Source organism: Pollicipes pollicipes, unplaced genomic scaffold, assembly GCF_011947565.3.
Source record: "Pollicipes pollicipes isolate AB1234 unplaced genomic scaffold, Ppol_2.1 Scaffold_7262;HRSCAF=8765_pilon_pilon_pilon, whole genome shotgun sequence".
Classification (NCBI taxonomy): domain Eukaryota; kingdom Metazoa; phylum Arthropoda; class Thecostraca; order Pollicipedomorpha; family Pollicipedidae; genus Pollicipes; species Pollicipes pollicipes.
In genome coordinates this window covers 22,880,071-22,906,652 of record NW_023597055.1, presented here as the reverse complement: position 1 = coordinate 22,906,652, position 26,582 = coordinate 22,880,071, and the positions used below count along the sequence as shown (strand labels likewise).

Sequence of the window (26,582 nt, the reverse complement as noted above, 5' to 3'; positions counted from 1 at the left end):
GAGACCCTGTGAGAGTGCGGCGGCGGGAGACCCTGTGAGAGTGAGGAGGCGGAGGCCCTGTGAGAGTGAGGCGGCGGGAGGCCTCGTGAGTGAGGCGGCGGGAGACCCTGTGAGAGTGAGGCGGCGGGAGACCCTGTGAGAGTGAGGCGGCGGGAGACCCTGTGAGAGTGAGGCGGCGGGAGACCCTGTGAGAGTGAGGCGGCGGGAGACCCTGTGAGAGTGAGGCGGCGGGAGGCCTCGTGAGTGAGGCGGGAGACCCTATGAGAGTGAGGCGGCGGGAGACCCTGTGAGAGTGAGGCGGCGGGAGACCCTGTGAGAGTGAGGCGGCGGGAGACCCTGTGAGAGTGAGGCGGCGGGAGACCCTGTGAGAGTGAGGCGGCGGGAGACCCTGTGAGAGTGAGGCGGCGGGAGGCCCTGTGAGAGTGAGGCGGCGGGAGGCCTCGTGAGTGAGGCGGCGGGAGACCCTATGAGAGTGAGGCGGCGGGAGACCCTGTGGAGTGAGGCGGCGGGAGGCCCTGTGAAGAGTGAGGCGCGGGGAGGCCTCGTGAGTGAGGCGGCGGGAGACCCTATGAGAGTGAGGCGGCGGGAGACCCTGTGAGAGTGAGGCGGCGGGAGACCCTGTGAGATTGAGGCTGCGGGAGGCCCTGTGAGAGTGAGGCAGCGGGAGGCCCTGTGAGAGTGAGGCGGCGGGAGGCCTCGTGAGTGAGGCGGCGGGAGACCCTGTGAGAGTGAGGCGGCGGGAGACCCTGTGAGGGTGAGCGGCGGAGACCCTGTGAGAGTGAGGCGGCGGGAGACCCTGTGAGTGAGGCGGCGGGAGACCCTGTGAGAGTGAGGCGGCGGGAGACCCTGTGAGAGTGAGGCGGCGGGAGGACCCTGTGAGAGTGAGGCGGCGGGAGACCCTGTGAGAGTGAGGCGGCGGGAGACCCTGTGAGAGTGAGGCGGCGGGAGACCCTGTGAGAGTGCGGCGGCGGGAGACCCTGTGAGAGTGAGGCGGCGGGAGGCCCTGTGAGAGTGAGGCGGCGGGAGGCCTCGTGAGTGAGGCGGCGGGAGACCCTGTGAGAGTGAGGGCGGCGGGAGACCCTGTGAGAGTGAGGCGGCGGGAGACCCTGTGAGAGTGAGGCGGCGGGAGACCCTGTGAGAGTGAGGCGGCGTGAGACCCTGTGAGAGTGAGGCGGCGGGAGACCCTGTGAGAGTGCGGCGGCGGGAGACCCTGTGAGAGTGAGGCGGCGGGAAGGCCCTGTGAGAGTGAGGCGGCGGGAGACCCTGTGAGAGTGAGGCGGCGGGAGACCCTGTGAGAGTGAGGCGGCGGGAGACCTGTGAGAGTGAGGCGGCGGGAGACCCTGTGAGAGTGAGGCGGCGGGAGACCCTGTGAGAGTGAGGCGGCGGGAGACCCTGTGAGAGTGAGGCGGCGGGAGACCCTGTGAGAGTGAGGCGGCGGGAGACCCTGTGAGAGTGAGGCGGCGGGAGACCCCATAGGATTGAGGGGTCGCCCTGTGAGGCCGTGCGCACTCGACTGACCTCGGTGAGCCGTCCAGCAGCACCAGCGCGCGCGGCGCCGGCCGGCCACTCCTCTCCAGCTGTGCGGCCATCTCGTACACTACGGCCGCGCCAAACGAGTAGCCGGCCAGCACGAGCGGCGCGCCGGCCGCATGGGCCTCCACCACCTGGCGGCGGACGGCCGCATTGTCAGCGGTGAGCAGGACACAAAGGCGGCGGCTGCTCGTAGCGTGGCGTGAGCTCCAGCTCCGGTGAGGCGCTCAGCAGCGCAGAGCCACCTTACGAGTCGCGAGGCCGTGCCCAGTGGACCAGAACGGCCATGGTGGTGTCAGGTCAACTCCCGTTGTCTGGAGGGGAGCACCGCACAACCGGCAGGCACAGTCTATCCCCACACGCACCGCCTGAATCGCGGGGAGACAAACGGAATAGACGGATCCAGACAGAGAAAAGGGGACAGACGGGGAAGGGCGAGCCAGGCGGAGACAGACGGAGGACACGAACAGGCGGAAAAGGACGGAGCAGTCAGAAACTGACAGAACAAGATGGGCTCTGGCGCATCTCCCGTCAGCGGCACACGCAGCGCGCACCAGCAGCAGGGCCCGGTGCGCCGGCCGGCCAGCGGCGCGGCGTCTCACCTGCAGATAATGGGTGGCCAGGGCGGCAATGTCGGTGCACGGCGCGTCGTTCGTGCACTGCAGGCCGAACACAGGTCCGCCCACCTGAGCCGCCATCTCCTGCCGGCGGAGCGGACGGCGCTCAGGCACACCCCGCCACCGGCGCAACGGACGGAGCTCAAGAACACTCCGCCACCGGTGCAGCAGGCGGCGCTCAGGCACACCCCGCCACCGGTGGAGCAGGCGGCGCTCAGCCACACCCCGCCACCAGCGGAGCGGGCGGCGCTCAGCCACACCCCGCCACCGGTGGAGCAGGCGGCGCTCAGGCACACCCCGCCACCGGTGGAGCAGGCGGCGCTCAGCCACACCCCGCCACCAGCGGAGCGGGCGGCGCTCAGCCACACCCCGCCACCGGCGCAGCGGCGGCGATCTCGGAGATCGAGCCTGGAGCGATATCTCCCGCGCGCTACACGGCGTCACGCTGCTCGTCAAGCGGAAGGCCGGCGCCGGCTCGGTGACGGTCTGGGATTGGGTTCGTCGGTTTTGACGCGGCCATCCCGGGGCCGACGCAGCGGTCTGACACGCTCAGATGGCAGGTGCTACTCGCGAGAGGATGGCGATCAGTGCACTTGGACCTGAAACCAGCTGTTACCCTCAAAGGGTTGGACGCACAGGCGTCGCCACAAGAGGGGACAGGGAGCCGCTCGGCCCAAAAGTTTGAAACGATAACGCTGAATCCGGTCCACGTGGGCGTGGGGAGATCAGCTAGGTTTCCACATGGTTCTGTCCTCAGACCCACATCGTTTCCCCGCAGCCTCGAGCTTCGACCCTCGAGCGACATCACCGGCTGGACGCCGAGGCAGCTACAGGCCTGCTCCACTCACACTGATCGGCTGAGCGATGCCCTCGATGGGGTGGACGACGTAGACGGGCGGCTGGCTGGAGCCGGCCGGCTCACACAGCGGCACCAGCGGCCGGCGGGGCGTCAGCCGGCCCGTCTCGTACGTGCCGTCCGGCCGCGGATCGAACACTGCCGAGCGGAGCGCACGCTCAGTGGCCGGCGGCGACGCACGGGGCCGCGCTAATGAGCCCAGGCGCTCAGTGACCCAGGCGCCCGCCGTACAACATAGGCGTGCAGCTTTTGGTGAGCAGCCGAAAATCGCAATTGCAAAATAACGTGGACGGGACAGGCAATGTTAGGTTGATTACTTACTGACACACATCCTGATACAGCTATTCATGTTTTTAGCGTACATAATTATACACAAAAATAGCCAAAAAAGTCTTATGAATTGTTACAAAAGCGACCACATTCGAAAATTCATACTTAACATGGCAATCATCACCTGAAAGCACTATGAACTTGGCCACAACATCGGGCACTTGAGCCTCCGTCTCCAGCCACCCACAAACACCCGACATGAGCTCGCCGTCCGGCGCGCTTGTCCCCCCCCCCCCCCCTCATCGCGGAACAGCCGCCCCCCCCCGCCCCTCCCTCCTCTCCTCTCACCGAACAGGCCGTGTCCGGCGGCGGACCGCTGCTCGTCGGCGGGCTCCGGCCGCGCGCCGCCGTCGGCGCCGCCGCCTGCCCGCGCCTCCTGCAGCTCGGCCAGCCGGGCGAACGTCAGCAGCCGGACCTCGGCCGGTTCCAGCGTCAGCCCGTGCTCGCGCTCCAGCGTCTGCTTCACCTCGACCCCCATCAGCGAATCGAGGCCCAGGTCGGCCAGCGTCGCCTGCGCGCTGAGCTTGCTGGCGTCCTTCAGACCTGCCGCCAGGCCACCAGACGGTCAGGGCGGCTGCCACGCCGCCAGCACGCGGGACGCTGTAAAGGGAGCGCCCTGTCCGCAGAAGTCGGACCTGCCTCTCGCGCTTTGCACTGGTCTGGTGGGTGTTCACCAGAAAGAGCTAATGAGAACATTTCAACTGCAGGCAGACGTTGCGCCATGCATGTTGGCTTTACAATCGCACGGAACACGGAGACGTTTTAGAGAACACGAAGTCAACACACACGGACCCCTTGTCGGCCTGAGGGGACGCCCTTCATGTCATTTCAGGCGAGCCTGCGGCTCTGGGACTGTCGCCAGGTCAGCCACCGCGGCGGCGGCGGCGCGACTCACCCAGAATGTTGGCCACGGTGTCGACCAGGCTGGCCCGGCTGCCGGCGTCCGGCCGCTTGTCAGCCAGCACCACGCTGCTCACCACACCGCTGCCCTCCAGCGTCCTGCGCGCGGGGCGTGACGTCACTGTCTGACGTCACATCACGGAGGACGAAAGCTGCTAGGCCACCATCGGAGGTCACAGGGCCAGTCAGCGGTCACAGGATCAGAATCGGAGGTCACAGGGTCACAGTCTGAGGTCACTCGGTCAGAATCGGAGGTCACCCAGTCATGACCGGGGGTCACTGGATCACATTTGGGGTCTGAGTCCCAACAGGTCACTGGGTCGCAGCAGGGGGTCACTGAGCCATCGATCGGGCGGCGGTCGTGAGTTACGCTCGGAGACAGCCGACTCGCATCCTCGCCACCGGCCGACCGCTGGACCAATCAGCCGCCCAGCGCTGTGGCGCACAGATCTAAGGCCCTCTGTCGCACACCACGCTTCACCAGCACGTGGTGTGCGACAGAGGGCTTTAGATCACGGAGCGCCTCAGATCATGCGGTGCCGGTGTCGAACGCCATCTCATCCACATCCCGCTGCACCGTTGCCACCTGCCACTGTGTCACCTGACACTGTCACCTGTTGCTGTCATCTGACGCTGTCGCCTGTTGTGCCTACCTGACACTGTCACCTGACACTGGCACTGTGTTAGCAGTGGTTACAAAGTAACACAACCCAACGCACGTCGCCAGCCCGCGAGGCGCCACAGAGCTCGTGTCTAGTGTCATCGGCCGGCGAGCGGGAGGAGAGAGAAGAGGCCGGGACACACCGGTCGAGAATCTGCAGGCAGGAGTAGATGCGCTGCGGCAGAGTGCCGCCCACCACCACGTCGTTGCCGCCCATGGTGTCCTGGACCACGCCCACGTCGCCGATGGCGCCCCACTGGACGGCCAAGCCTGGCGGCACGGGTCAGGTCAGGTCAGGTCGGGTCAGGCCACCGCAGGGTAGGTCATGTCACGCCTGGTAGTGGCTCAGAGAACAACATGAGGCCCCAGAACATTCCCTGGCAGCGCAGGTCACGTTAAAGACTGCGTCAAGGAATGCTGGGGCTCAAATATCAAAATATCACGACAACCTCGCGCGCAGATCGACCGAACGCGCGACCATGCGGCCTGTCTGTCGCGGCAGCAACTACCCGGAGCAAAACGCAGAACCGCACACTTACTTATCCCAAAACTCGTTTGTTTATACATGTTAAGTAACACAAACCGATCGTCTGTTTATCCGCGGCTGTGACATACCATACCATGTGACGCGTGACAATCCCTCCCGGCCGTGTGACGTGACAATCCCTCCCAGGCCGTGTGACATGTGACAGCCCTTCCCGGGCCACGTGTCGCACCCCATCGTGTGATGCCTGACAAGCCCTCCAGGGTCGTGTGAGGTGTGGCAACCCCTCCTAAGCCGTGACATACCGTGCAGGCCTTCGGCGTTGCGCCGCTCCACCACGCGCTCCATCACCGAGTTGGCGTAGCCGTAGTTGGCCTGGCCGGCGTTGCCTCTGCCGCAGCTCACTGACGAGAACACCACAAACCTGGCGCAGCGGCGGCGCAGCGGGTCATCGCTCCGGTCCGGCGGCGCGGCGCCAGTACACACGTCACCATGTGGTGGGACCTCGATGCGTTGGTACAGGTGAAGCACGCTCGGCCATAGAGGGGGAGGGGGCAAGCCTGTTTACCGGCGGGAAGGCGCGTTACCCTGACGAGAATACCATGGCAGCATCCAGGGCGGCGAGGGAGAGAGCGTGGGGGGGGGGGGCAAACAGATCACCGGGAGCGTCGCAGAGGCCGGGCGGGTAGGCCGCGGCCGCCCGCTCGACTCACCACTGGCAGCCGGTGCGCCGGGTGGCCCGGTCCAGGTGCACTGTGCCCTCCGCCTTGGGCGCCGCCACCTGGCGGAACGTCTCCACCGTCTGGCCCTCCAGCAGGCCGTCACGGAGCACCTGACACCACACCAGGGTCACCGCAGGTCACAAGACGGTCACCGCAGGTCACAAGGTCATCACAGGTTACAAGCCGGCCACCACCGACCACACACTTGTTAGCAAATGGACCACGCTAGCTCCCATTACGTCAGCGGAGAGCCCCGCACACCAGGCACACCAGGAGCAGTAGCGCCCCGCAGCGGCACGCGCACTGCACAGTGTCCAGTACACCCAGCGAACGGCCGCTGCAGCTACGGACCGCGTGTGGGCGCGAGGGAGCGGCCGCGGTGCAGATGCCGTCCATGACGCGGGGAGGCGCTCACCATGGCCAGGTTGAAGACGCCGCCGATCGGACCCAGCTTGGCCGCCGCCTGCATCAGGCGGTCCGCGCCCGACGTCGTGCTGACGTCATCGCGCGAGATCTGTCGATCGGACGGCGGCGTCACGCCGGCCGCACAGCTGGTGCGGCGAGGTGCGCAAGGCACAGTCACACATCAGGCCGGACCGACCGAGTGTCGGCCCTCCGATGCGCCCTCAGTCTAACATGACTGATTCGTAAACCCTAAACGCCTTGAAACCTCCAGATATCATGCTCATGATCATCGTTAATTATCACCGCAGGTCGCGTCGGAAAATGGTCGCTTCCGTGGGAGCGACGGGCGTCTTCCACCAATGGCACATCACCGCCTGTGAAAGCCGTCCAAAAATGCGCCAACGGCTGCGGCAGCAGCACCGACCGGCCGCCTCCAGCGCCGACCTCGTGCTGACCTGGACGGTGACGCCCCTGCGTCGCCACGAGTGCACGCGAGAGGCTTGATAGCCGTCCTTGACGCCGCTGCGAGAGGTCAGCACCAGGTGGCGCGCGCCGCGGGTCACCAGCCACTCTGCAAGAGGAGGGAGGGGGCTCAGGCCGGAGGCACACCAGAATCACCAGATGCGGGCACGAGACAGGGGCGATCCTGAGCCGCCACAGGGACGTTCGAGTTGTCAGAAACCTGAAAACACTTTCGACTCAACATTCTGACCCATCCGAGCACTGGCACAGACGCCTAATTTTCATAACACTCATCACCTGCTGCATCTTGAGATATGCGAGTTGTCAGATACTAAACACTCATCAGCACTCATCATCCATGCGAGGCATGCTGAGATTCATTCTTTCTTCTTGGAGAAACTAGGTGCATGGGCTCCGTGGGGTGAGAGCAACGCTGTATTTGGCAGAACACCGTAGCGCCGCCCGTGACACGCTCCGCGGTGTCCGGTCGGTCGGCGACGGGCCTCCTGGCGCCGCCTGACACTGAATGACCAACTGATGGTGGCCGACATCGACTGATACTGACCCGACATCGACTGAAACCGGCCTATATGGGCTGAAACCGGCTGACATCGACTGATACTGACCGGCATCGATTGAAACCAGCCCATATGGACTGAAACCGGCCGACACAGACTTATAATGCCCGACATCGACTGATTCCGGCCGACACCGACTGATAGTGACCGATATCGACTAATACAGACCGACATCGACTGATAATGCCCGACATCGACTGATACTGCCAGACATAGACTGATAGTGACCGACATCGACCGATACTGGCCGACACCGAACGAATGACACTGATCGGCCGACACCGACCGACTGCACTGAACGACATCAGCTGATGCTGGCGGACATTCACTGACACAGACTGACACTGACACCGACTGACCGGCCAACTCCAGCCCGAAGCCGCCCAGGCCGCCGGTGATGACGTGGACACGCTCGGCGGGCGGGTAGCAGCGGTGCACGGCCGGCACGAGCAGTTGCTCGGACCGGCCCTCCTGCCGTAGCTGCAGCACCACCTTGCCGATGTGACGGCCGGCCGCCATGTACCTGCCGCAGTCCCAGAGCGGGGGTCAGGCGAACACTCGAGACCCTGCACACCGACGGCCGCCGAAACTCAGTGAAGACCGCTCAGCCATGTCTGGAGATACGGAAGCGTACCTAGGCAGTGCAAGCACGAGAAATGCATGCCTACAAGAGGTCAGTGGGGTGTACACTCAGAAGTGATGGTGCTCGCGAAGAATGAGCTCCAAATGCAGCCACTCTGCGAATGAACTGCAGGGACAATTCTAATTGACGAGACATCAAATGAGCCTGGTGTACGTCACATAACGCCGCACATGCCACGAACGTCACACGAGTCACGTAACGGTATCACATTCACGCGACCCTCACGCTAAGACCAACTCGCGTGACTACGCGTACGTTTATAAGCCGCCAGCTGCACCAACCGAAATCACGTGCGCGCGTCTGTCCAGCTGCCGCACCTGAACGCCTGCTCGATCTGGTCTCGCGGGAAGACGGCTCGCGGCAGGGGGCGCACCACGCCGCTGCTCAGGCCCTCCGACACCAGCCGCGTGACGCGCCGCTTCGCCGCCGGGTCGCCGTCGCCGAACAGTGCGTCCAACAGGATGCCGTGGAACGTCACGTTGCGCAGGAACACGGCCATGCCCAGCGGACTGACGGCCAGGGCGCGGGTCAGCGGCCGCCGCCAGTCACGTGACCGAGGGAGGGGGGGGGGACGACAACGTGCTCACTCCGGTGAGCCAGACCATCAAAATGTGGTCTCCACCACACTGTGACACCCAGCCACCGCACACAGGCCGTCCGCGCGCTTCACGGGCCACCTCCAGCCGTCGGGGCGGCGCCCGCAGCGGGATCCGCTCACTTGTTCTGGCTGAGGTCGAACTTGCCGATCTCCAGGAAGGTGCCGTGCTGCGCCAGGCAGCGCACCGAGGCGCGCAGCTTGTCGTCGCTGAGCGAGTTGAGCACCAGGTCGACGCCGCGGCCGGCCGTCAGCCGGCGCACGGCCGGCTCGAAGGTCAGGTCGCGAGAGTTGAGGATGTGCTCCTCGCGCAGCTGGCGGAGGAGGAGCGGTGGCGGCGGCGCCCGGTCAGGGATGATGAGCGGCTGACAACGGGGGTGACGGGGGCGAGCAGTGGCCCGTTTTATGTGTCTACACTACACAAATATGCATGGTTTCAGTCGGTTCAAATGAGTGTCAAACCATCAATAAACTGAGGCAGTATGAATGACGGGTGGTGGCCGGTTCGGCAAGGTTCTTCGCGGGCGCTTGAATATTGACCGCTTGGTTAGTACACCAGGAAAGGGAACTGAGACCAGTCATTGCGATCGAGCCCAGACCAGACACCTGTCGCTCCGGAGAGCCGGGTGCTGGCACATGCGTTCCTCGGTCGCGGCCGTCATACCTTGGGGAAAGTGTTGAGCAAGAACTGTTTCTTGGGCTGCGAGCCGACCGTGGTGAAGACGGTGCAGTTCATGCTGAGGGCGATGGTGATGGCGGCCTGGCCGACGCCGCCAGAGCCTGCCGGGGTCGAGCGGTCAGATAATGGCGGCGGCTGGACCACTGAACGTCTCCCAGCAGTGGCTGATTACGTGACATGGTGCGTAGCAAGATGCAGCGAGCTGCGTTTGATCTCGGACAAATGCGTATACTTGGCAGACATTGGCCGGAGGGGCTGCGGCCACACCAAACGCTGACCCCGCGGGGCCCACCGGGTCTGCACCTGACCGGAGGGGCTGCGGCCACGCCCGCGGCGTCTACAGTGTCCGCACCTGAGTGGATGAGGACGCTCTGCGCCGGCTGCAGCCGGCCGCGCACCACCAGCGCGTAGTAGGCGGTGGCGTACACCACCGGCACGGAGGCGGCCTCCTCCAGCGTCCAGCCGGCCGGCACCGGCCACAGGAACTCCGGGTCGGCGCGCACGGTGGTGGCCAGACCGCGCGCCGGCACCAGGCCCATGACGCGCTGGCCGGCCGCGTCCACGCCGGCGAACTCCAGGCCCAGCACGCACTCCTGCCGGGCAGAGGCAGGGCGCTGGGTGGGACAGGCTGCTGGAGAGGCGCCGGTCCCACCGGTGTCGGCGGCCGGGCGGGCACGCGCGGAGGCGGCTACGGAGACGGCCCAACCGGCGGGACGGGATGTCACGAGAGGTGGGGGAGGGTGGTAACTTTAATAAAAGTAGTGGAATAAAAAAGTATCGTAGAAGAACGTAAACAAGTTTTTTACGTAGGAGGGCATCATTCGACTTTGTGTTGTTACAGACCGGAGGTGCAGAATAGAGAATTAAACAACGATCGAGAAGTAACAATCATGACGACCCAGCCGTGGGCCAAAATGTGAGGCGGTCCGGCCCATGCACATTTTTAGGAAGACGTTTTCCAGGAGACGTTTTGCCAGTTAAGCATTGTTCGGTCGGGCACGATATTTCAAATTTGTAGGCCTTTGCCATGGGCCATGGTCTGCAAAATCCCAGCAATTAAAAGCTTAACTTCAGCACGCGGTAGACCAGACTAAAGAACGCCTGTGCGATCCAGCGTCCAGCAAATCATTTGGTCCAGCCTGCCGGCCTCAACGGCCCACCTGTCCCGCTCAGGGGCGCGGGCGGCCGACAGACCGGCGCGCTGGTGGCGGCGCCGCGCCGCCCGCCAACACACCTTGGTGGCCAGGTCGCCGGGCAGCGCGTCCACCGACAGCTTGCCCGTGGCCAGCATGATGTCGCGGAAGTTGAGCGGCGCGTAGTACACCTGGCACAGCTGGGAGGCGCTGTAACAGGCCGGCCGGGGTCAGACGCCACCGCGGCGTCGGCCTCCGTCACGCCAGCAGCAGATGGTAGTACTGCGCGGCGGACCCCAGTCAGATGCGTGGTGCTGGTCAATACGCGCCACATCGTCCATACTGACGGTAACTCACGAATAAATACAATAAACAGAAGTATCCAATACCCCACTCAGAACACCATGAAACCAAATCCATCATTATTTATCAGGGTTCACCAACAAATGCACTAAATAAAGACATCTTGAGTAACCTTCAGCATAATATACGTCTAAGTGAAAAGATGAATCCAAACAGCGGAGCAGGCCCGCGAACCAGACAGCATCGGGCGCACGTCACGGAGCGCCACGGGGCCGCGCTGTCCGCCGGCCGGCCGGTCAGCAGCGGCGCGGCAGCCGGGCGGCCGAGAGCGCGCCCGTTGGCTTACTCGACGTGCCGGTCGTCGCTCTGCACCCAGCTGAGGCTGGAGAGGTCGCCGCGCTGCGTCGTGTTGATGAACGCGTGCCGGACGGGCTCGAGCGGCGGCGTCGGCGCCACCACGTGACGGTAGCTGCCCCAGCCGCCCGACACGTGACACAGCGCCGCCAGGTCGCTCCGGGTCACGTGGTCGCGGTCGGCCTCTGTCAGGGGCCGGCCCGGGCTGTAGACGGCTCTGCGCGGCAGACGGTGGCGTCAGGGGGCCGGCGATGCGGGCGGGGCGGGCGGGGCGGGCGGGGCGGGCGGGGGGGAGGGGCAAAGCACGGCGGGTAGTCACGCCACCTGACGGCCGCTATGGCCTTGCGTGGATACGGAATGTTGCAGTGGGATACCATACCAAAAGGTGAAAAGCCAGGGGCACTACCTGCCATAGGGCATGGCCGTTCGGAAGTGTTTGTAAAGTGGGTTCGTTAACTAGAGCATTTAAGATGAAAAGCGTAGCATGGACGGCAAAGTTGTCTCAGGAAGACATCAAAGTGGGCAAGAAGCTAAGCAGCTATGCTGATTAACAAAACGAAAGGATGTGAGACAAACATACCTGAATGGACGTGGTTATAAACAGAACATGGGCGCAGTCCTACGCCACGGCGAAACGGCGCCTCATTGGCAGAGCAGGCAGCGGGGCAGTTCGAGCTGGGAACGCGCGACACTGCCAACGAGGGCCGGACAGCGGGGCGGCGCGAGCCGGGGACGCCGCTGACGAGGGCCGGGCCTACCGACTGGGACGGACCTGATGACGTGTCCGTTCGGCTCTCGCCGCAGGCAGGCGGCCAGACCCAGGATGCCGGAGTCGCCCTCGTCGGCCGTCACAAACAGCCTGCAAACGTCGCAGCGGTCAGCCAACCGACGACGACCTCAGCATGACGTGTGACTGAGCATGGCGACGAGGACGAGAAGCTGCTTCAGTTGGCTTCCCGGACGTGCCGCACGGAAGCTCAGAACCGGCCGATGATGTCGTGCCCCCCCCCCCCCCGCAGGGAACGACGCAGAGGGCTGTGGTTTTGCGTCGTCAGTATCCACAAGCAGGCGATTCAGCACCACAGCCACGTTGCCTTTTGTCAAGTGCCGCCCTCAAGCCGCCACCTATGACGTCACAGGGAGGTGCGTCACAGCAGCTCTCACGCTTTGGAGCAGAGTCGCTTGGGCGCGCCGTACCCAGCTGTGACGTCATAGGCTACAATTCCGGGTAAGTTCTTTACTAGAGAAGGACTCGGCCAGGCCGACTGGGAATTAAAAGCCCCATTCTCGCCACCAGACCCGTCTGGTACAAGTGCCCATCGCAAGGGGCAGCCGGAGGGTGACACGCCAGCCTGCGCCTGCTCAGGATCGGTCCATTGGGTGAGGCCGCCAGCACAGACCGTACCCAGCACCGCTGCGCATCATCACTGCCGCATTATCTGCATCATCATACGCGCCTCTCCTGGCCGGCTGTGATTACGTCACAACGAAAGCCGCCGGTGCAGTCCTGATGTCGCAGTCTCCAGTAACACGCTAACAACGCGCATCCTAAGCCTCGCATTCCTATGGCGAGCCCTCTCCCCTGCGTGCTCCGGTGACACCAGCCGCCCCGCCTCTGTCCCGGCCGGGGGGGGGGGGGGGGCGGAGCACCGACCTGTCGTGCTTCGCCGACACCAGCCGTCCCTCCTCTGTCCCCAACTGAGAGCGGCGGTATACCGACCTGCCGTGCTGCGGCGTCTCGGCCAGGTGGCGCTGCAGCCGCGGCAGCCAGTCGAACTCGGGCCCGGCGGCCAGCGGCAGCCAGCGCCGCTCTTCCGCCGCCGGCGCCGGCGCCGGCCGGCGGTGCAGCAGGAGCTCTCCGTTCGTCCACAGCTTGTGCGCCACGGTGACGACGGCGGAGGAGGCCGGCATCGGGCTCGCAGTGAGCAGGAAGCCGCCGTCCCGCAGGCCAGCTGACGGCCGGCGGAGGAGGGGCGGTCACCAGCGGCCGGCGGGGGAGGGGCGGTCACCAGCGGCCGGCGGAGGGGCGGACACCAGTGGCCGGCGGGGAAGGGCGGTCACCAGCGGCCGGCGGAGGGGTGGTCACCAGCGGCCGGCGGGGAAGGGCGGTCACCAGCGGCCGGCGGAGGGGTGGTCGCCGGCGGCCGGCGGCGGAGGGGCGGTCACCAGCGGCCGGCGGAGGAGGGGCGGTCATCAGCAGCCGGGAGAGGAGGGGCGGTCACCGGCGGCCGGCGGAGGAGGGGCGGTCACCAGCGCCCGGCGGGGGAGGGGCGGTCACCAGCGGCCGGCGGAGGAGGGGCGGTCACCGGCGGCCGGTGGAGAGGCCGGCCGGTCACCAGCGGCCGGCGGGGAGGGCGTCACAGGGGAGGGTGGTCACCGCGGCGGCGGAGGGGGCGGTCCCACGCGTGGGAGGGGCGGTCACCGGCGTAACGGCCGGCGGAGGAGGGGCGGTCACCAGCGGCCGGCGGAGGAGGGGCGGTCACCGGCGGCCGGCGGTCGTGGGTGGGTGCGGAACGGTCACAGGGTGAGGGGGGTAACAGCAGCGTGATGGTAGCGGTACCCGGCCGGTGACCAGTAGTCAGCCACATGACGGAGAGAGCGCTGCCGTTATTGAGGCCATGGTACCGACCATTAAGTGAGCTGCTGAGGTGGCCTGCTCGGCAGAGGGCCAACTAGGAGACTGAAGTCATACCTTCGAAAGAAACAAACTGAAATGCATACGACCCGTCTCGCATAATTACGACCGCCCGTCTGAACAGCGCCGCCAACAGCGGAGCCATCCCTGAAGCCGTCCGCTTACCGAGCACGCGCTCCAGCACCTCCTGGTCGGCCCGGAAGCCGTTCAGCACGATCAGGTCCTGGCCAGAGACGGGCAGCGGCCGCGCGCGGTCCCAGACCTCCTGCTGCAGCGGCTGCTCTAGCGGGCGCTCAGCGGGCGTCACCAGCACCGACTCGGCCTGTCGGGGAAAGCAGAGTGACCGTCGGAGACACGGCCCACCCGCTGGCGGGCATCGCGGACAGTCCTCAGGGTAACCGACGTGGTTGCGATGGTAAGACACGCGTGTTCTGAACGCAACAGTGATTACTCAGCGCTACTTGACAACGGCTAATGGGCGCCACGGTGAACAAAGGAGCTGACTGTCTTGTGGTCCACCTGCCACCGAGCGCCACCATGAAAACATAACCCGACAGAACCATCAGAGTCAATATACATCCAGGTCAATATATTCAGGTCAGTATGTCTCGACCGATATATGCCGGCAGCGTAAGCGACCTGACGCACGACGGCCGCGTCATCCTCGGCTGACCTGGACCAGGGGCTGCTGGGTGAGCCTCTCCACGATGGTCCGCAGCATCCGCCCGTCGCCGCCGTCCTCGGTCACCTCTGCCACTTTAAGCCGACTGCCAGCCGAGTTCTCCAGCACCAGGTCAGCCAGCACTCCCAGCAGAGTCTCCTCCGGGAGGGGGCCTGCTTTCTGGGGAGCCACACAACAGGTCAGCCAGCACCCCAGCAGGGTCTCCTCCGAGAGGGGGCCTGCTTTCTGGAGAGTCACGGAGAGTCACACCGCACCAGGTCGGTCACTAAGCCCGGAAATGCGGGCGGCTAGCCGAGAGATCGTCCGCTCAAAATGTCAGACAAGGTACCTCTTAACTGCTGCTGGAATTACAATCAACTTGATAGCGGCCGGGTTCGAGTGCCCCAGGGACACACAAAGCCACTGGTAAACACCACCTGAATTATGATATTAACTTCCACAACGTGGATTTTCCTAGCTTCCGCGTCAATATACATGCAATAGTCACAGATGATGGGAATTAAGAAATTAACACATAAATTATGTAGATTAATGATCCCCGTTATTTGGGCCAACCGCTCGACCAATCTTTTTCAGAATGTAGAACGCTATTATTTTTGACACCAGCACTTCAACTCAGTATTAAAACCATATGCTTCCAGCACCGGACCTAACATCACGTCCCAAGCCCGTGTTTAGCCTCTGCACAGCCGCAGCCGCGCCAGCGGACCGACGCTGCGCACCTGGTCGAAGTGCGGCACGAACTGGTACGTCTCGAGCAGCGGCGCCGACTGGTTGTGGCGGCGCTGCCGTCAGCGACGCCTTCAGACCGCAGATCTCGACGGCCGGGCAGACGACGGCGTCCAGCGCGGGGTCCGACAGCACAGGCACGTCAGCGCCATCTGGCGGCCGCCAGGGGCACTGGCGTCAGCCGTGTGGCGGCGGGGGGAGGGGGGGGGGAGGGGCGACGCAAGACACTGTCCGCGAGTGCTGATGTGGGATCAAGGGGTGCCGAGTAGTGGGACGATAAGGGACGGAAAAACGTGACGTTTTGTACCGCCTATTGGATGCAGTGAAGATCTTTTACACGAATGTGAGCTCTGCAGATTGGTAACATAACAGCTGAAGTTGTAATATGGGTATTACGCGGGCTGCACCAGATATTGTTCATCTTAGAAAGATGGTACTGGCGCATCTGGCATAGGACAGGCCCATTAGAAGAAAACAACGGGAATCGTCTGTAGCGTTGTGTGGGAACACAGATAAGGAAGCCAGACGCAATGCTTATGAACGGACAGGTGCTGACGCAGCTGCCAGAACAGGAACGTCTCTGAGAGGCCACTAGCATCATGTGCAGACTATTCCCAGGGCTCGCCGCAGACGCTACACATCGCAAAACCTTCCACAGGGATGTACACACACGCCCCCAAACCGGGAGCAAGGCCGGCACTGCGAGGCAGAAGAACCCAATTGGTAAGGTGAAGAATTTCACGTGGAAGTCCGGGTTCGATTCCAGGACGACGCTTTAGCTTTAGCATCGCAATGCTTTGCGGTCTGAAAGCACCACGAGTGCGCTGGCTGAGCGGAAGGCCACCAGCAGCGGGCAGCGCGCCCTCCGTACCGGTGAGGTCACGCAGGTGTCGGCGAGGGTCGATGCCGACACGCTGGACCCGCGTCGGCAGGCTCAGCGTCCGCTGGTCACGTCCCAGGATGGAGAACTGCAGCATCGTGTCCAGGAACGGCACCCATTGGCCGTGCCAGCGCAGCAGGCCGCGCCCCTCTGCGGGCCCGGCCAATCAGGGGCGTGGGTCATGGGATGGGCAAACGAGGCGGCGGCGACGTGGCATCCACGCGTCCGCCACGCCGAACAAGCACAACACCGACCACATGTAGATACCTCACTGTTCGGTCACATGTTCACGGCAGCCTGTGGCCTCTGGTTGTGACACGATCGCTGCACAGAAATGAAGCGGGTTGCATGACTATATTTAGACGATTCACAAAGCAGCCCAAGTAGCCGCAGCGTCCGAACATGCGGTTAAAACGTTGTAGCTGCAATACAGTGATACAACACGCATGAAGACCGCACCATCTGGTTGCCATGACGACAGAGTGGGGTGTAGATTCGGCGGACCTCACCTGCCGGTACGGCCTCGGCGATGCCCTGGAAGAGGCCAGTGTACTCGTAGCCACGCAGACGGAGCTCCTTGTAGACGTCGCGGGTCAGCAGGCGCACGCCCTCGGCCGAGTCTGGGGGCCGCCGCGGACACTGTCAGCCCAGGCCAGCTGCGGCCAGCCTCGCCGGCCTGGGCGCAGTCATCAGCTGGCAGCGCGGCGACGATTAATAGCAGCACACACGAGCAACACGCCTCGTCCAGGCGTGGCGTGCGATGCGATACTGACGCAGCCCCATGAGGAGGACGGCCAGTATGGGGTGGACGGCGTCCTCACGTGAGGGTGGCTGGTCTGGGGATGGGCGACTGGTCTGGAGGTGGGCGGCTGGTCTGGCGAAGGGTGACTGGTCTGGAGATGGGTGGCTGGTCTGGGGGTGGGCGGTACCTCGCCTGACGGTGGCTGGTCTGGCGGAGGGTGACTGGTCTGGAGATGGGTGGCTGGTCTGGGGGTGGGCGGTACCTCACCTGACGGTGGCTGGTCTGGCGGAGGGTGACTGGTCTGGAGATGGGCGGCTGGTCCGGGGGTGGGCGGTACCTCACCTGACGGTGGCTGGTCTGGCGGAGGGCGACTGGTCTAGAGGTGGGTGGCTGGTCCAGCGGTGGGCGGCGCCTCACCTGAAGGTGGCTGGTCCATCAGCAGTTGGTGGGTGGGTCCCAGCGGCTCCTCCTCCAGCCGCACGTGGCCGGTCACCACCGGCGCGCCGTTCTCGCAGATCTCGAACTGGCCCGAGCCGTCCAACAGGGACACCATCAGACGGACACGGTCTGACGGCACGGAGGCGACGGGTCAAGGGTGTCCCGGTCCGCTGATGCGACGACACTCCAGCCGCCAGGGCCGGACAGACGCACTGGTGACTGAGTTTGAACGGTAGACTTCTCTCATGCAGTGTCTAGTGAAAAGTCGGGGAGGGGGGATGCCTCGAAGCTCTCGTCCCTGAAACATGCACATTTGGCCATGGCACACATTTCGCATCGTATTTTGGGCCGAGCCTCCTGAATGTCTAGTATACCAGCACATCGCTGCGAGTTTGCCCCAGTGAAATTGCGTGTCACACACGCGTGCGCACACACATACACACACGCCCACCAACCCACCCACCCACACCCACACCCACACCCACACCCGCACCCGCACCCACACCCACACCCCACACACGAGCGACGGAGTAGGGCCACCCCGACGGCACCAAGGACCACGCGTAGCCGCCCCGAGCAGCACGTACTGTCGCGGCTGAGGATGGTGGCGCGCCGGAACGTGACGTCACTGAACTCGACGGGCGTGTCCTCCATCTGGCGGCCGAGACTCTTGGCCAGAGCGCGCCACACCAGCACCTGCCGGACGGCGGCGGCGCGCGTCAGCCGACCCCACCCGACCCAGAGTCACCAGTGACGTCACCGGCAGCTGACGTCACCGGCAGCTGACGTCACCGACAGCCGCCACCAGGCTGGCGGGTCTGAGGAGACGGTGCTGAAGGCTGGAACGATTCACTAGACACTGCATGTTGAGACGTAATCCCAGCTCTGACGTTCACAGGCAAAATACCATAAATGACGTGGGAAGCATTGTTCAAGAGAAAATTCGTAGGCTTCGGCGAATTAAAGATGCTTAGGTGCTTCAAAAAGAAACGTTGACATGTTGGCAACGCAAAAGTTTCAAATTTTCATACTACGTCACAGGATACAATCCTTGAGCTGCATCGAATTACATGGACAGCTTCATTTCCGAAAAATGGCGCATGAGACTTTTCACCTTTCGACAGCAGACCTCGGTTACAAACGACCGGATGGTATTTAATTCCAGCATCCCCAAAATTGACGTCTGCTTCCTCAATCATACCACCCGACTAATGTTTCCTACCGCAATAACAGCCCTGTCAATCGTTGCCGAGGCCCCGACACCCACGACAAGGATCGGCAGCGGGCCCGACCGACCGTCTCCCGCCTCAGGCCTGTCCGTCGACACCGGGTCAGCGGCGGCGCCGGCCGAGGCCGCCAGCGTACCAGGTAGCCGGTGGAGGGGTACAGGATGCGCCCGTCGATGGTGTGGCCCGCCAGGTAGGCGTCCGACTCCGAGGTCAGGTCACAGGTCACCACCAGGTCACCGCCGGAGCCGGCCCTCTCACTGGCGTCAGGTCACGACACAGCGGGTCAGACTCTGCGCCCCGAGCGGGCCCGACCTCCCACTGGGGTCAGGTCGCGGTCGACCTTTGCCACTTCCGGCTTCGAGCCCTGTTCTTTCAAACGAACTTTCCGACGTCGAACGCATGCAAACACACGTGCTTGCGTTACGTCGTACATGATGCAGCCGGCGCGAAGGGCCACAGGCCGTGGGGGCGTGCCGGGCCGAGCAGGGCCGCGAGGAGCAGCGGCACAGCAAACAGACATGCTCCGGATGGCTCATAGTGACCCTAATCGCATACCACTCAACTTCTGAGTAAACTTTCGCCCAAACCACACAGCACACCACCTCACGGCCCCACTAGCAAGATTGGCTACTTCCTTTTCGCAAGCGTCCTATCATCCCACTGAACATGTGTTCGCGCACAGCCCTTTGATTGCCACGGGCCCCGGTGTGGCCTGGCTGCTACACCGTGGCGTTACTGACACAGACCGCGGTGTACCGTATACAGCGCCCCGTCGGCTGGCGAGGCGTTGTATACGGTTAGCCAGCCGACGGGCCGGGCTCAACAGCGGGGGCTGTGTCGCACCTGAAGTCGGCCACGTCCCAGGGGACGGCGTGGTCCCAGCCGACGCGGTGGGCCAGGCGCGGGGTGCCCCGGCGCACGGGCAGCGGCACCGGCGGGTACAGGGAGCGCACGGACGGCGTCAGGCCGGCCGTGTAGAGCCTGCCGACACCGGACAGCCGTCAGCGACGCCGCTGATCCCGGCCAGCCGTCAGCGACGCCGCTGATCCCGGCCAGCCGTCAGGGAGGAGGCGCACGCTTGACACTCCAGGATAGGGCGAATTCCCTGAACTGGGTGTCCGTCAGCGACCAGGGGAGGTCCCTGAAACGGGCAGCCGCCGGGGCCACGGGACACACGGGACGCCTGGAGCTGCGTGATACCAAGACACGTCCTGAGACTGGAGGCATCTCAGGGACTAGGGATGCAACCTGAAACCCAACACTCGTCCGTGACCATGTGTGCACCTGAAAGTAGACTCCGTCGGAGACCAGGGTCTAGCTCCTTGAAGCCAGACACCTTCGCTTATCAAGGACATACCCGGAAAGCCATCAGTCTTCAGATTGCAAACTGCATGTTCATCAATCCGTACGTATCGATAAAGCCTAGACCGAAAACGATTTATCAGACGCAAGACTGGGCATCAAAGCTACCTGTCCACCATACGCACACGCAGCAGACTGAGATTTTGAGGAGGTCCAAGCGTTAACCATCAGCACACCGTCACATTCCCCGGAGCGATTCACTCACGAGCCGATGCTCCTGAGGAAGAACTCGATGTTGTTGGAGGCGGAGCGCTTGTTGAGGCCGAGGATGGTGCAGGACGAGCTGAGCGAGCGCTTGAGGATGGCCTGCAGCAGGCAGTGCGGCGCCACCTCCAGCACGACGGCCCCCTCCGGCACGTGCCGCAGGGCGTCCTGGAACAGTACTGCGCCGCCGGCCGCGCGTGATCAGCCGGGAGCCGGGAGCCGGGAGCCGGGGGCCGGGGCCGGGGGCTGGGAGCCGGGAACCAGGGAGCGGGGCGGCGCCGCCACTCGAAGTCAGCGTGGAGGCGCTGGATGGGCCGGCGTCGGCCCCACTGGAGACGCGGAGCCAGCGCCGCCACCGAGGCTCCCGAACCACGAGCCGAACGGTGCCGAGTGTCCTGCCCTTCCCGGCCAGCTATGAGCGTTGACAGCAGTGGTTTGAGGGGCACTCACCCGGCTCGTGAAACCACCAGACACCGGACCGCGACAGAGCGAGCCCAGTGGAAAACACCAGAACTACAAATACCACACATGTTCTGACACGCGCCTTCTTGTGCATCGCAAGGAGCTTGGTATCGGCACTTAACTCCGCACCGGTACAGCCGAGCATGCTGCGATCGAAGGCCAGAGCGCCGCGCACGTCCTCTGGAGCATGGCACAGCAGAGACGCCAAGGCGCCGCAGCTTATGCCGCAAGCCCTCCTCGAACGCGCTGACAGGCGTGCCTGCTGGGGATGCCGCTCGGCCGGCGCGTACCTGGGTTCACCAGGTTGTTGACGTGGTAGGCGGCCGACGAGGTCTGGGCCAGCGGCAGGCCCCACGACTTCTCCGGGATGGAGGAGCTGATCCAGCGGGCCGTGCGGGGCCGCGGGCACGGAATCACCTGGTGACGGCAGACACAGCTGACGTCACGGCGCGCGGCCCACTGACGACTGAGCGACGGCGGCGGCAGTATCGAAACATTTCGTACGTTTACCTGCATCTTCTGGGGCGATGAAGGTCGATTATTTTCACTGCGCGCCTGTGCTGTCACCCTTGGTACTGCAAATGTTTGGACGCCAGGAGCTCAAGACAGCGTATTGCCACACGACTATTACTTGACGGGGTGAACGCGACTTTTGTCGTTGCAGCTCCCAAATTGTGCCAGGTCGAACCAATGTTCAACACTCAGCCTCATTGTCACTGTCCTCTGACAGATTTACACGCAATATCTCATCACCGGAGAAGACCAAACAAGTACTACAGCCGCGCAGCTCACTTAAACGCGTCACCTCCGCCCGCCGCAGCGCACGCCCAAACCCCGCCGTGGCCACCCTCGGCGGCGGGCGCCTGCCTTCTGCAGAGGGGCGGCACTCGGCCCACCTTCTCGAGAGCGGCGGCACTCGGCCCACCTTCTCGAGAGCGGCGCGCAGCTTGGGCGCCGCCTCGGCGATGTAGCGGGAGTGGAAGGCGACGCCGGACGAGTTGACGGTGCGGGCGAACACCTCCTCGGCCTGCAGCTGCGCCACGAACGAGGCCACCGCGTCACTCGGCCCGGAGACAGTGACCGAGTCGGCGGCGTTCTGGCAGGCGGGAACGATGCCCGGCGGGCAGCGGCGGCGAGCCTCCTCCCAGCTCAGGCCTGGCGGGGAACGGAACACGAGTCAGACACTCCCACATCGCAGCCGTTTGCAGACAACCGGAAGACACAGTCTGACAGATCGCTACCACTTCAGAAGCGAGTTGATATCCGCGGCACTTAGTCACCATGACATTCAACGCAACGGCAAGTTCCTTCGCACCTCGCAAGGGACTCCACGCAGTCAAACACCAGCACACCCATAAGTCAGTCCTGGGCAGCAGGCGCGCGTGCGCAGTGCCGGGCGGGCGGGGGGGGGGGGGGCAGGGCAGGGGGAGCACCCACCGACGGCAGCCATGGCGCCGGGCGGCAGCCGCGCATCGCTGATGCAGACGCCTCTCCAGTAGGCGGCCAGCACGGCCTGCTCGGCCGAGAAGCAGCCGTCGGCGTAGGCGCAGCCCAGCTCGCCCACCGAGTGGCCGATCAGGCCGTCCGGGCTCAGGTCCAGCGAGCGCAGCAGGTCAATCATGCACACCTGCCGACACCCGGACGGGTCAAACGCCAGGATTCAGGAACGGGTCACCGGTCAGGTCCAGCGAGCGCAGCAGGTCCATCATGCACGTCTGCAGACAGCCGGACAGGTCAGGGGTCAGGGGACAGGCCATGACACCATTTACATATAATGCTACACTACAGATTTACTTCAACAGCATGCAGGACTCACATGAGTCATCACGTATGCTGCTTACAAGGACAGCACGTGACCACCACGAGCAGCCGCCTCGCCTGATGGGCATGGACGAAGATAGGGTGGCGGTACTGAAGCCAGCCACCACCCAACACGCCGAAAGCCAGTGGATGAACGGACACAACTTCACCCGCTTTCTTTCCCAGCAGCCGCACAAGGCCGGCACTGCGAGCGGGCGCTGGTGCTGGGCGGGTTCGGGGGCGAGGGCGGCGGCCGTCCCACCCTCCTGGCCGGCCACGCCGCCACGCCTCCGTGAGAGGCAGTCGGCCCCCACCTGAATGGCAGCGATCAGGACGAAGGCGTTGGTGGTGTGCTGGAATGCTGCCTCGTCGTCCGACTGTACCAGCTCCATTAGCGAAATGCCGTGGGGACGCACCGCCTCGGCACACCTAGCGGGTCAGATCAGGTCAGGTCATGGTAACAACTGGCGCCAGCAGGGCTCACACAGGGCGGTCGAGGGGCCGGACGGGGCGTCCAGAGTCGCAGGCGCGCGCCGATCAGTTTGTATATCAAGTGCAATCATATATTTACCCTCTGTTTCGACTCTTTCCCCCAAACAAGCATACACTTCTTGATGTACCTCACATTACCTCGATATAAACAAGAAGGGTTTTACAATTCTGGTTTTTCGGCATTAACAGTTCAGAATGCTCGATGTGTCCAAACATGGTGACGAGCGAACAAGATCAATCTATATATATATATATATATATATATATATATATATATATATATATATATATATATATATATATCCAAACAATGTGAAAAGAATACTTGATAGTTGCAACGCAGCACTCGTCAGCGCGATAAATGTCGTCAACGCTACCAGGGTACATGATTACAATATATGTATGCATATATATATATATATATATATATATATATATATATATATATGCATAAATTATAATCATCCGTGTAAATCATCTCTGATGAATCGTTGCAACTATGAAGTATTTTTTCACATTGTTTGGCTTGGTGTTGTCTTTGAATCAGTTAGTGCCACCCGGATCATCTAGCTTATTTAGTGAAATAATGGATAGTGCAGGTCAAACCTATGGCTAGAAACTGTTAAGCAGACAGAATGCGCCTACCGAGTGAGTAGAACTCAAAACCCCATTTCACCATAACGCAAATCATCATGTCGATCATCTCCTTCCACAAAACCAGCGATCAAAAAACGCCAGATAACAGCTGTGCCCACACTGTTTTCACTGATAAATCCCAAAATTGCGTGCAAAACGCGCTTCCGCTGTGCAAAAGGCACAACTTCGACAATGATTTAGGCAAATGTACGTTCTTCACGTTAACGCCACAGGACGGACATGGGCTGTGCGGAGACGACGGCTGGCAGCCTGCACCTGAAGACGGCGGCTGGGCGGCCGGGGTCACTGACCTGGCGAAGGCCGCCTTGAAGACGGGGAACGCCATCAGCTCGCGGCCCATGCCGGGCCACTGGGAGCCCATGCCCGAGCAGATGTACCAGAGAGGAGGCCGGTCGCCGCCGCACTCCTGTACCGCGGGAGAGAGGCGTCAGGAGGGGGGGGGGGGGGGGGGGGGGCGCCGCCGGCCGACCCTCAGCGGCCACAGATATACCCGGAGAGGGCACGGACAGGCCCATAACCGGCGTCGATGTACAGCAACAGAAGCACGGTGGCCCAGGGCTGCCGTGACAGGCGCGCTAGCGCAGAGCACGCGGCGCCGGCACGCCGGCTGGGTGAGACGGCGACATGCACCAACGAGCGACGGTGCGCGTAAAAGCAGAACAGGACACATCAAAGCAATAAAAATAAAAGACACGAGAGCACCGGCGACTACCCGGAGCCACGCCACCTGGCTGCAGTGAGTCACAGCGCACGTTCCTGCAGACAGCGGGTGTCTGGAGCGGAGGCGGGAGGACGCCCGGGCTTGGGAAGTCCCGGTGCCGGTGTCACCTGGACGTGGATGGGGGCGTCTGGAGCGGAGGCGGGAGGGCGCCCGGGCTTGGAAAGTGCCGGTGCCTGTGTTACCTGGGCCTGGACGGCGCCGGTGCCGGAGATGGCGAAGCCCCGGTGGGTGTGACCGGGCGTGGCCGGCTGGTGCGAGTCGACCGTCATGGCCCACAGCTCCGGGTCGTCCGCCGAGCCCAGCGGCGCCAGCAGCGACTCCACGGCCGCCTCCGTTCGACCTGAGTGTACAGCCAGTGTGAGGACACACATACACACACACGCGCACACAGACATACCGCCACGGGCGCGCACCGGTGCTGTGACGCAGCGGGAATATAAGGTGCTGTAAGGCTTCAAAAGGCAGTGGTATCACAGTGCTCAGATTATATAAGCCAAGAACAGCACTATCCTTTTCTTGTCAGCGTATGCGATACGGGTATGAAGTTGAAGCTGAAGATGACGTTTCTTAACCGCTTAACACTGTGAGTGTCGCCACACTATCACCAAAAACGACCGCTTTAGAGCTTCGCCTCACGCCAGCGCTGCGCGGCACCACTTCCCCTCCCCGCAGCCAACACACACGCACGCCGTCGCCGCGGCCGCGGCCGAGCCACCGGAGCCGCCGTCGCTCACCTGACGCCAGCGCCAGCCGGGCAGGCGTCTCCGCCGCCAGAGGACCGGCCCGCGCGGCGCCCTCCGAGCGCAGGATCACGTGCACGTTGGCGCCGCCGAAGCCGAACGAGTTGATGCCGACGTAGCCGCCGCTCCAGGGCGTGTTGGAGGACACCACCTGAACGAACATTTCACACGTGTCACGCGTCAGCCGGCCGCCGGCCGCCTGTACGGGCCGCGACAACAGCTGCGGGTCCGCAGGGCATTGACACCCTCTGCCGGCCAGCCTCACCTGGACCTTGCCCTCCTGCAGGCCGCTGATGTCGGGGTTGGGCTGGCTAAAGTGCAGGTTGCCCGGGATCACGCCCGACTCCATGGCGATCAGCACCTTGGCCACTGAGCAGAGACCTGCGGCGGGACGACACGGTCTGAGACGGCGGCGGGGAGAGGGTGAGAGGGAGAGAGCGGCGAGGGTGAGAGGGAGAACGAGAGAGGAGAGAGAGAGAGAGAGAGCGAGAGAGAGCGAGAGCGAGAGCGAGAGAGCGAGAGAGCGAGAGAGCGAGAGAGCGAGAGAGCGAGGGAGAGAGAGAGAGGGAGAGAGAGAGAGAGAGAGAGAGAGAGAGAGAGAGAGAGAGAGAGAGAGAGAGAGAGAGAGAGAGAGAGAGAGAGAGAGAGAGAGAGAGAGAGAGAGAGAGAGAGAGAGAGAGAGAGGGAGAGAGAGAGAGAGAGAGGGAGAGAGAGAGGGAGGAGACCACTTGCAAGCGCCGCGAGCAGTGAGACACCCAGTCCCACCGTACCGCTCGCCCACACCCAAACCATCCCACCCGACGCATGCGGAGCCAGATCAGGCCGCCGGCAACAGCGGCGACACCGAGGCTGTCACCAGCGCGGCGGTCGGCGGTCTCACCGGAGGCCGGCTCCGAGTGGCCCATGTTGGACTTGACGGAGCCGATGAGCAGCGGCGACGAGCGATCCTTGCAGAGCGCCTCCGTTATGGCGCCCACCTCCACCGGGTCACCGACCTGGCGGCAGGTCAGGTCAGCTCACGTACAGGACGGCAGAGCACGGCGCAGCGCTGAAGCGGTGGTCAGCGGGCCGACAGAGGGACCCTGTGTGCCGTTATTGCGGCAGTGGTTAGCAGGAGTATTCGTACTTTGCATTTGTGAAGTCCACCGCCTCGCCAGGACCGATTTGCTGCTCAAAGAGCCGTCGCTGTGAGCTGATACAAACAGATTGCTTCAACGCACGCCTCCGGCCGTAAGTATTTTCCCCATGTGACAAAGCAGCATCCACTTGGAACAAACTGTGCCGCGTGACTCCACATGGCTACCATAAAAAACGAACACGTATCCGATAACCGGCACGGTGCGGCTACCGATGGCAACCCGACGGTCACGCGCGCTGAGTCACGGTCACGGGCCGTGGGTGGGAGGGGGAGGAGGGACGCAGGGCAGGACGAGGCGGTGCCGTGTACCTTGGTGCCGGTGCCGTGCGCCTCCACATACGCCAGCCGGCGGGGGTCGACGCCGGCCTCGGAGTACACCTCCTGCAGCAGCTGACGCTGCACCTGCGGACCCGGCGTCC

General features: G+C 63.5%; 1 protein-coding gene across 1 annotated transcript in view; it reads right to left on the bottom strand.

Moving 5' to 3' along the window:
* LOC119113587 (fatty acid synthase-like) overlaps positions 1-26,582 on the bottom strand; it is a gene marked incomplete in the record, with an annotated part of 60,955 nt that overhangs the window by 27,731 nt on the left and 6,642 nt on the right. The window contains 42 exon segments of the mRNA XM_037237879.1: positions 2,173-2,231; positions 2,996-3,141; positions 3,458-3,506; positions 3,701-3,876; positions 4,229-4,332; positions 5,038-5,164; positions 5,684-5,802; positions 6,092-6,210; positions 6,516-6,614; positions 6,961-7,076; positions 7,905-8,068; positions 8,506-8,697; positions 8,907-9,097; positions 9,448-9,563; positions 9,815-10,055; positions 10,697-10,805; positions 11,245-11,469; positions 12,025-12,111; positions 12,973-13,061; positions 13,137-13,204; positions 14,053-14,110; positions 14,150-14,209; positions 14,561-14,728; positions 15,292-15,357; positions 15,359-15,450; positions 16,170-16,328; positions 16,688-16,798; positions 17,338-17,487; positions 17,946-18,054; positions 18,724-18,844; positions 19,431-19,568; positions 20,155-20,332; positions 20,906-21,032; positions 21,541-21,770; positions 22,053-22,242; positions 22,730-22,844; positions 23,855-23,970; positions 24,468-24,625; positions 25,020-25,176; positions 25,291-25,406; positions 25,906-26,020; positions 26,473-26,565. Of these exon segments, the coding sequence (XP_037093774.1) occupies positions 2,173-2,231; positions 2,996-3,141; positions 3,458-3,506; positions 3,701-3,876; positions 4,229-4,332; positions 5,038-5,164; positions 5,684-5,802; positions 6,092-6,210; positions 6,516-6,614; positions 6,961-7,076; positions 7,905-8,068; positions 8,506-8,697; positions 8,907-9,097; positions 9,448-9,563; positions 9,815-10,055; positions 10,697-10,805; positions 11,245-11,469; positions 12,025-12,111; positions 12,973-13,061; positions 13,137-13,204; positions 14,053-14,110; positions 14,150-14,209; positions 14,561-14,728; positions 15,292-15,357; positions 15,359-15,450; positions 16,170-16,328; positions 16,688-16,798; positions 17,338-17,487; positions 17,946-18,054; positions 18,724-18,844; positions 19,431-19,568; positions 20,155-20,332; positions 20,906-21,032; positions 21,541-21,770; positions 22,053-22,242; positions 22,730-22,844; positions 23,855-23,970; positions 24,468-24,625; positions 25,020-25,176; positions 25,291-25,406; positions 25,906-26,020; positions 26,473-26,565 (5,423 nt within the window).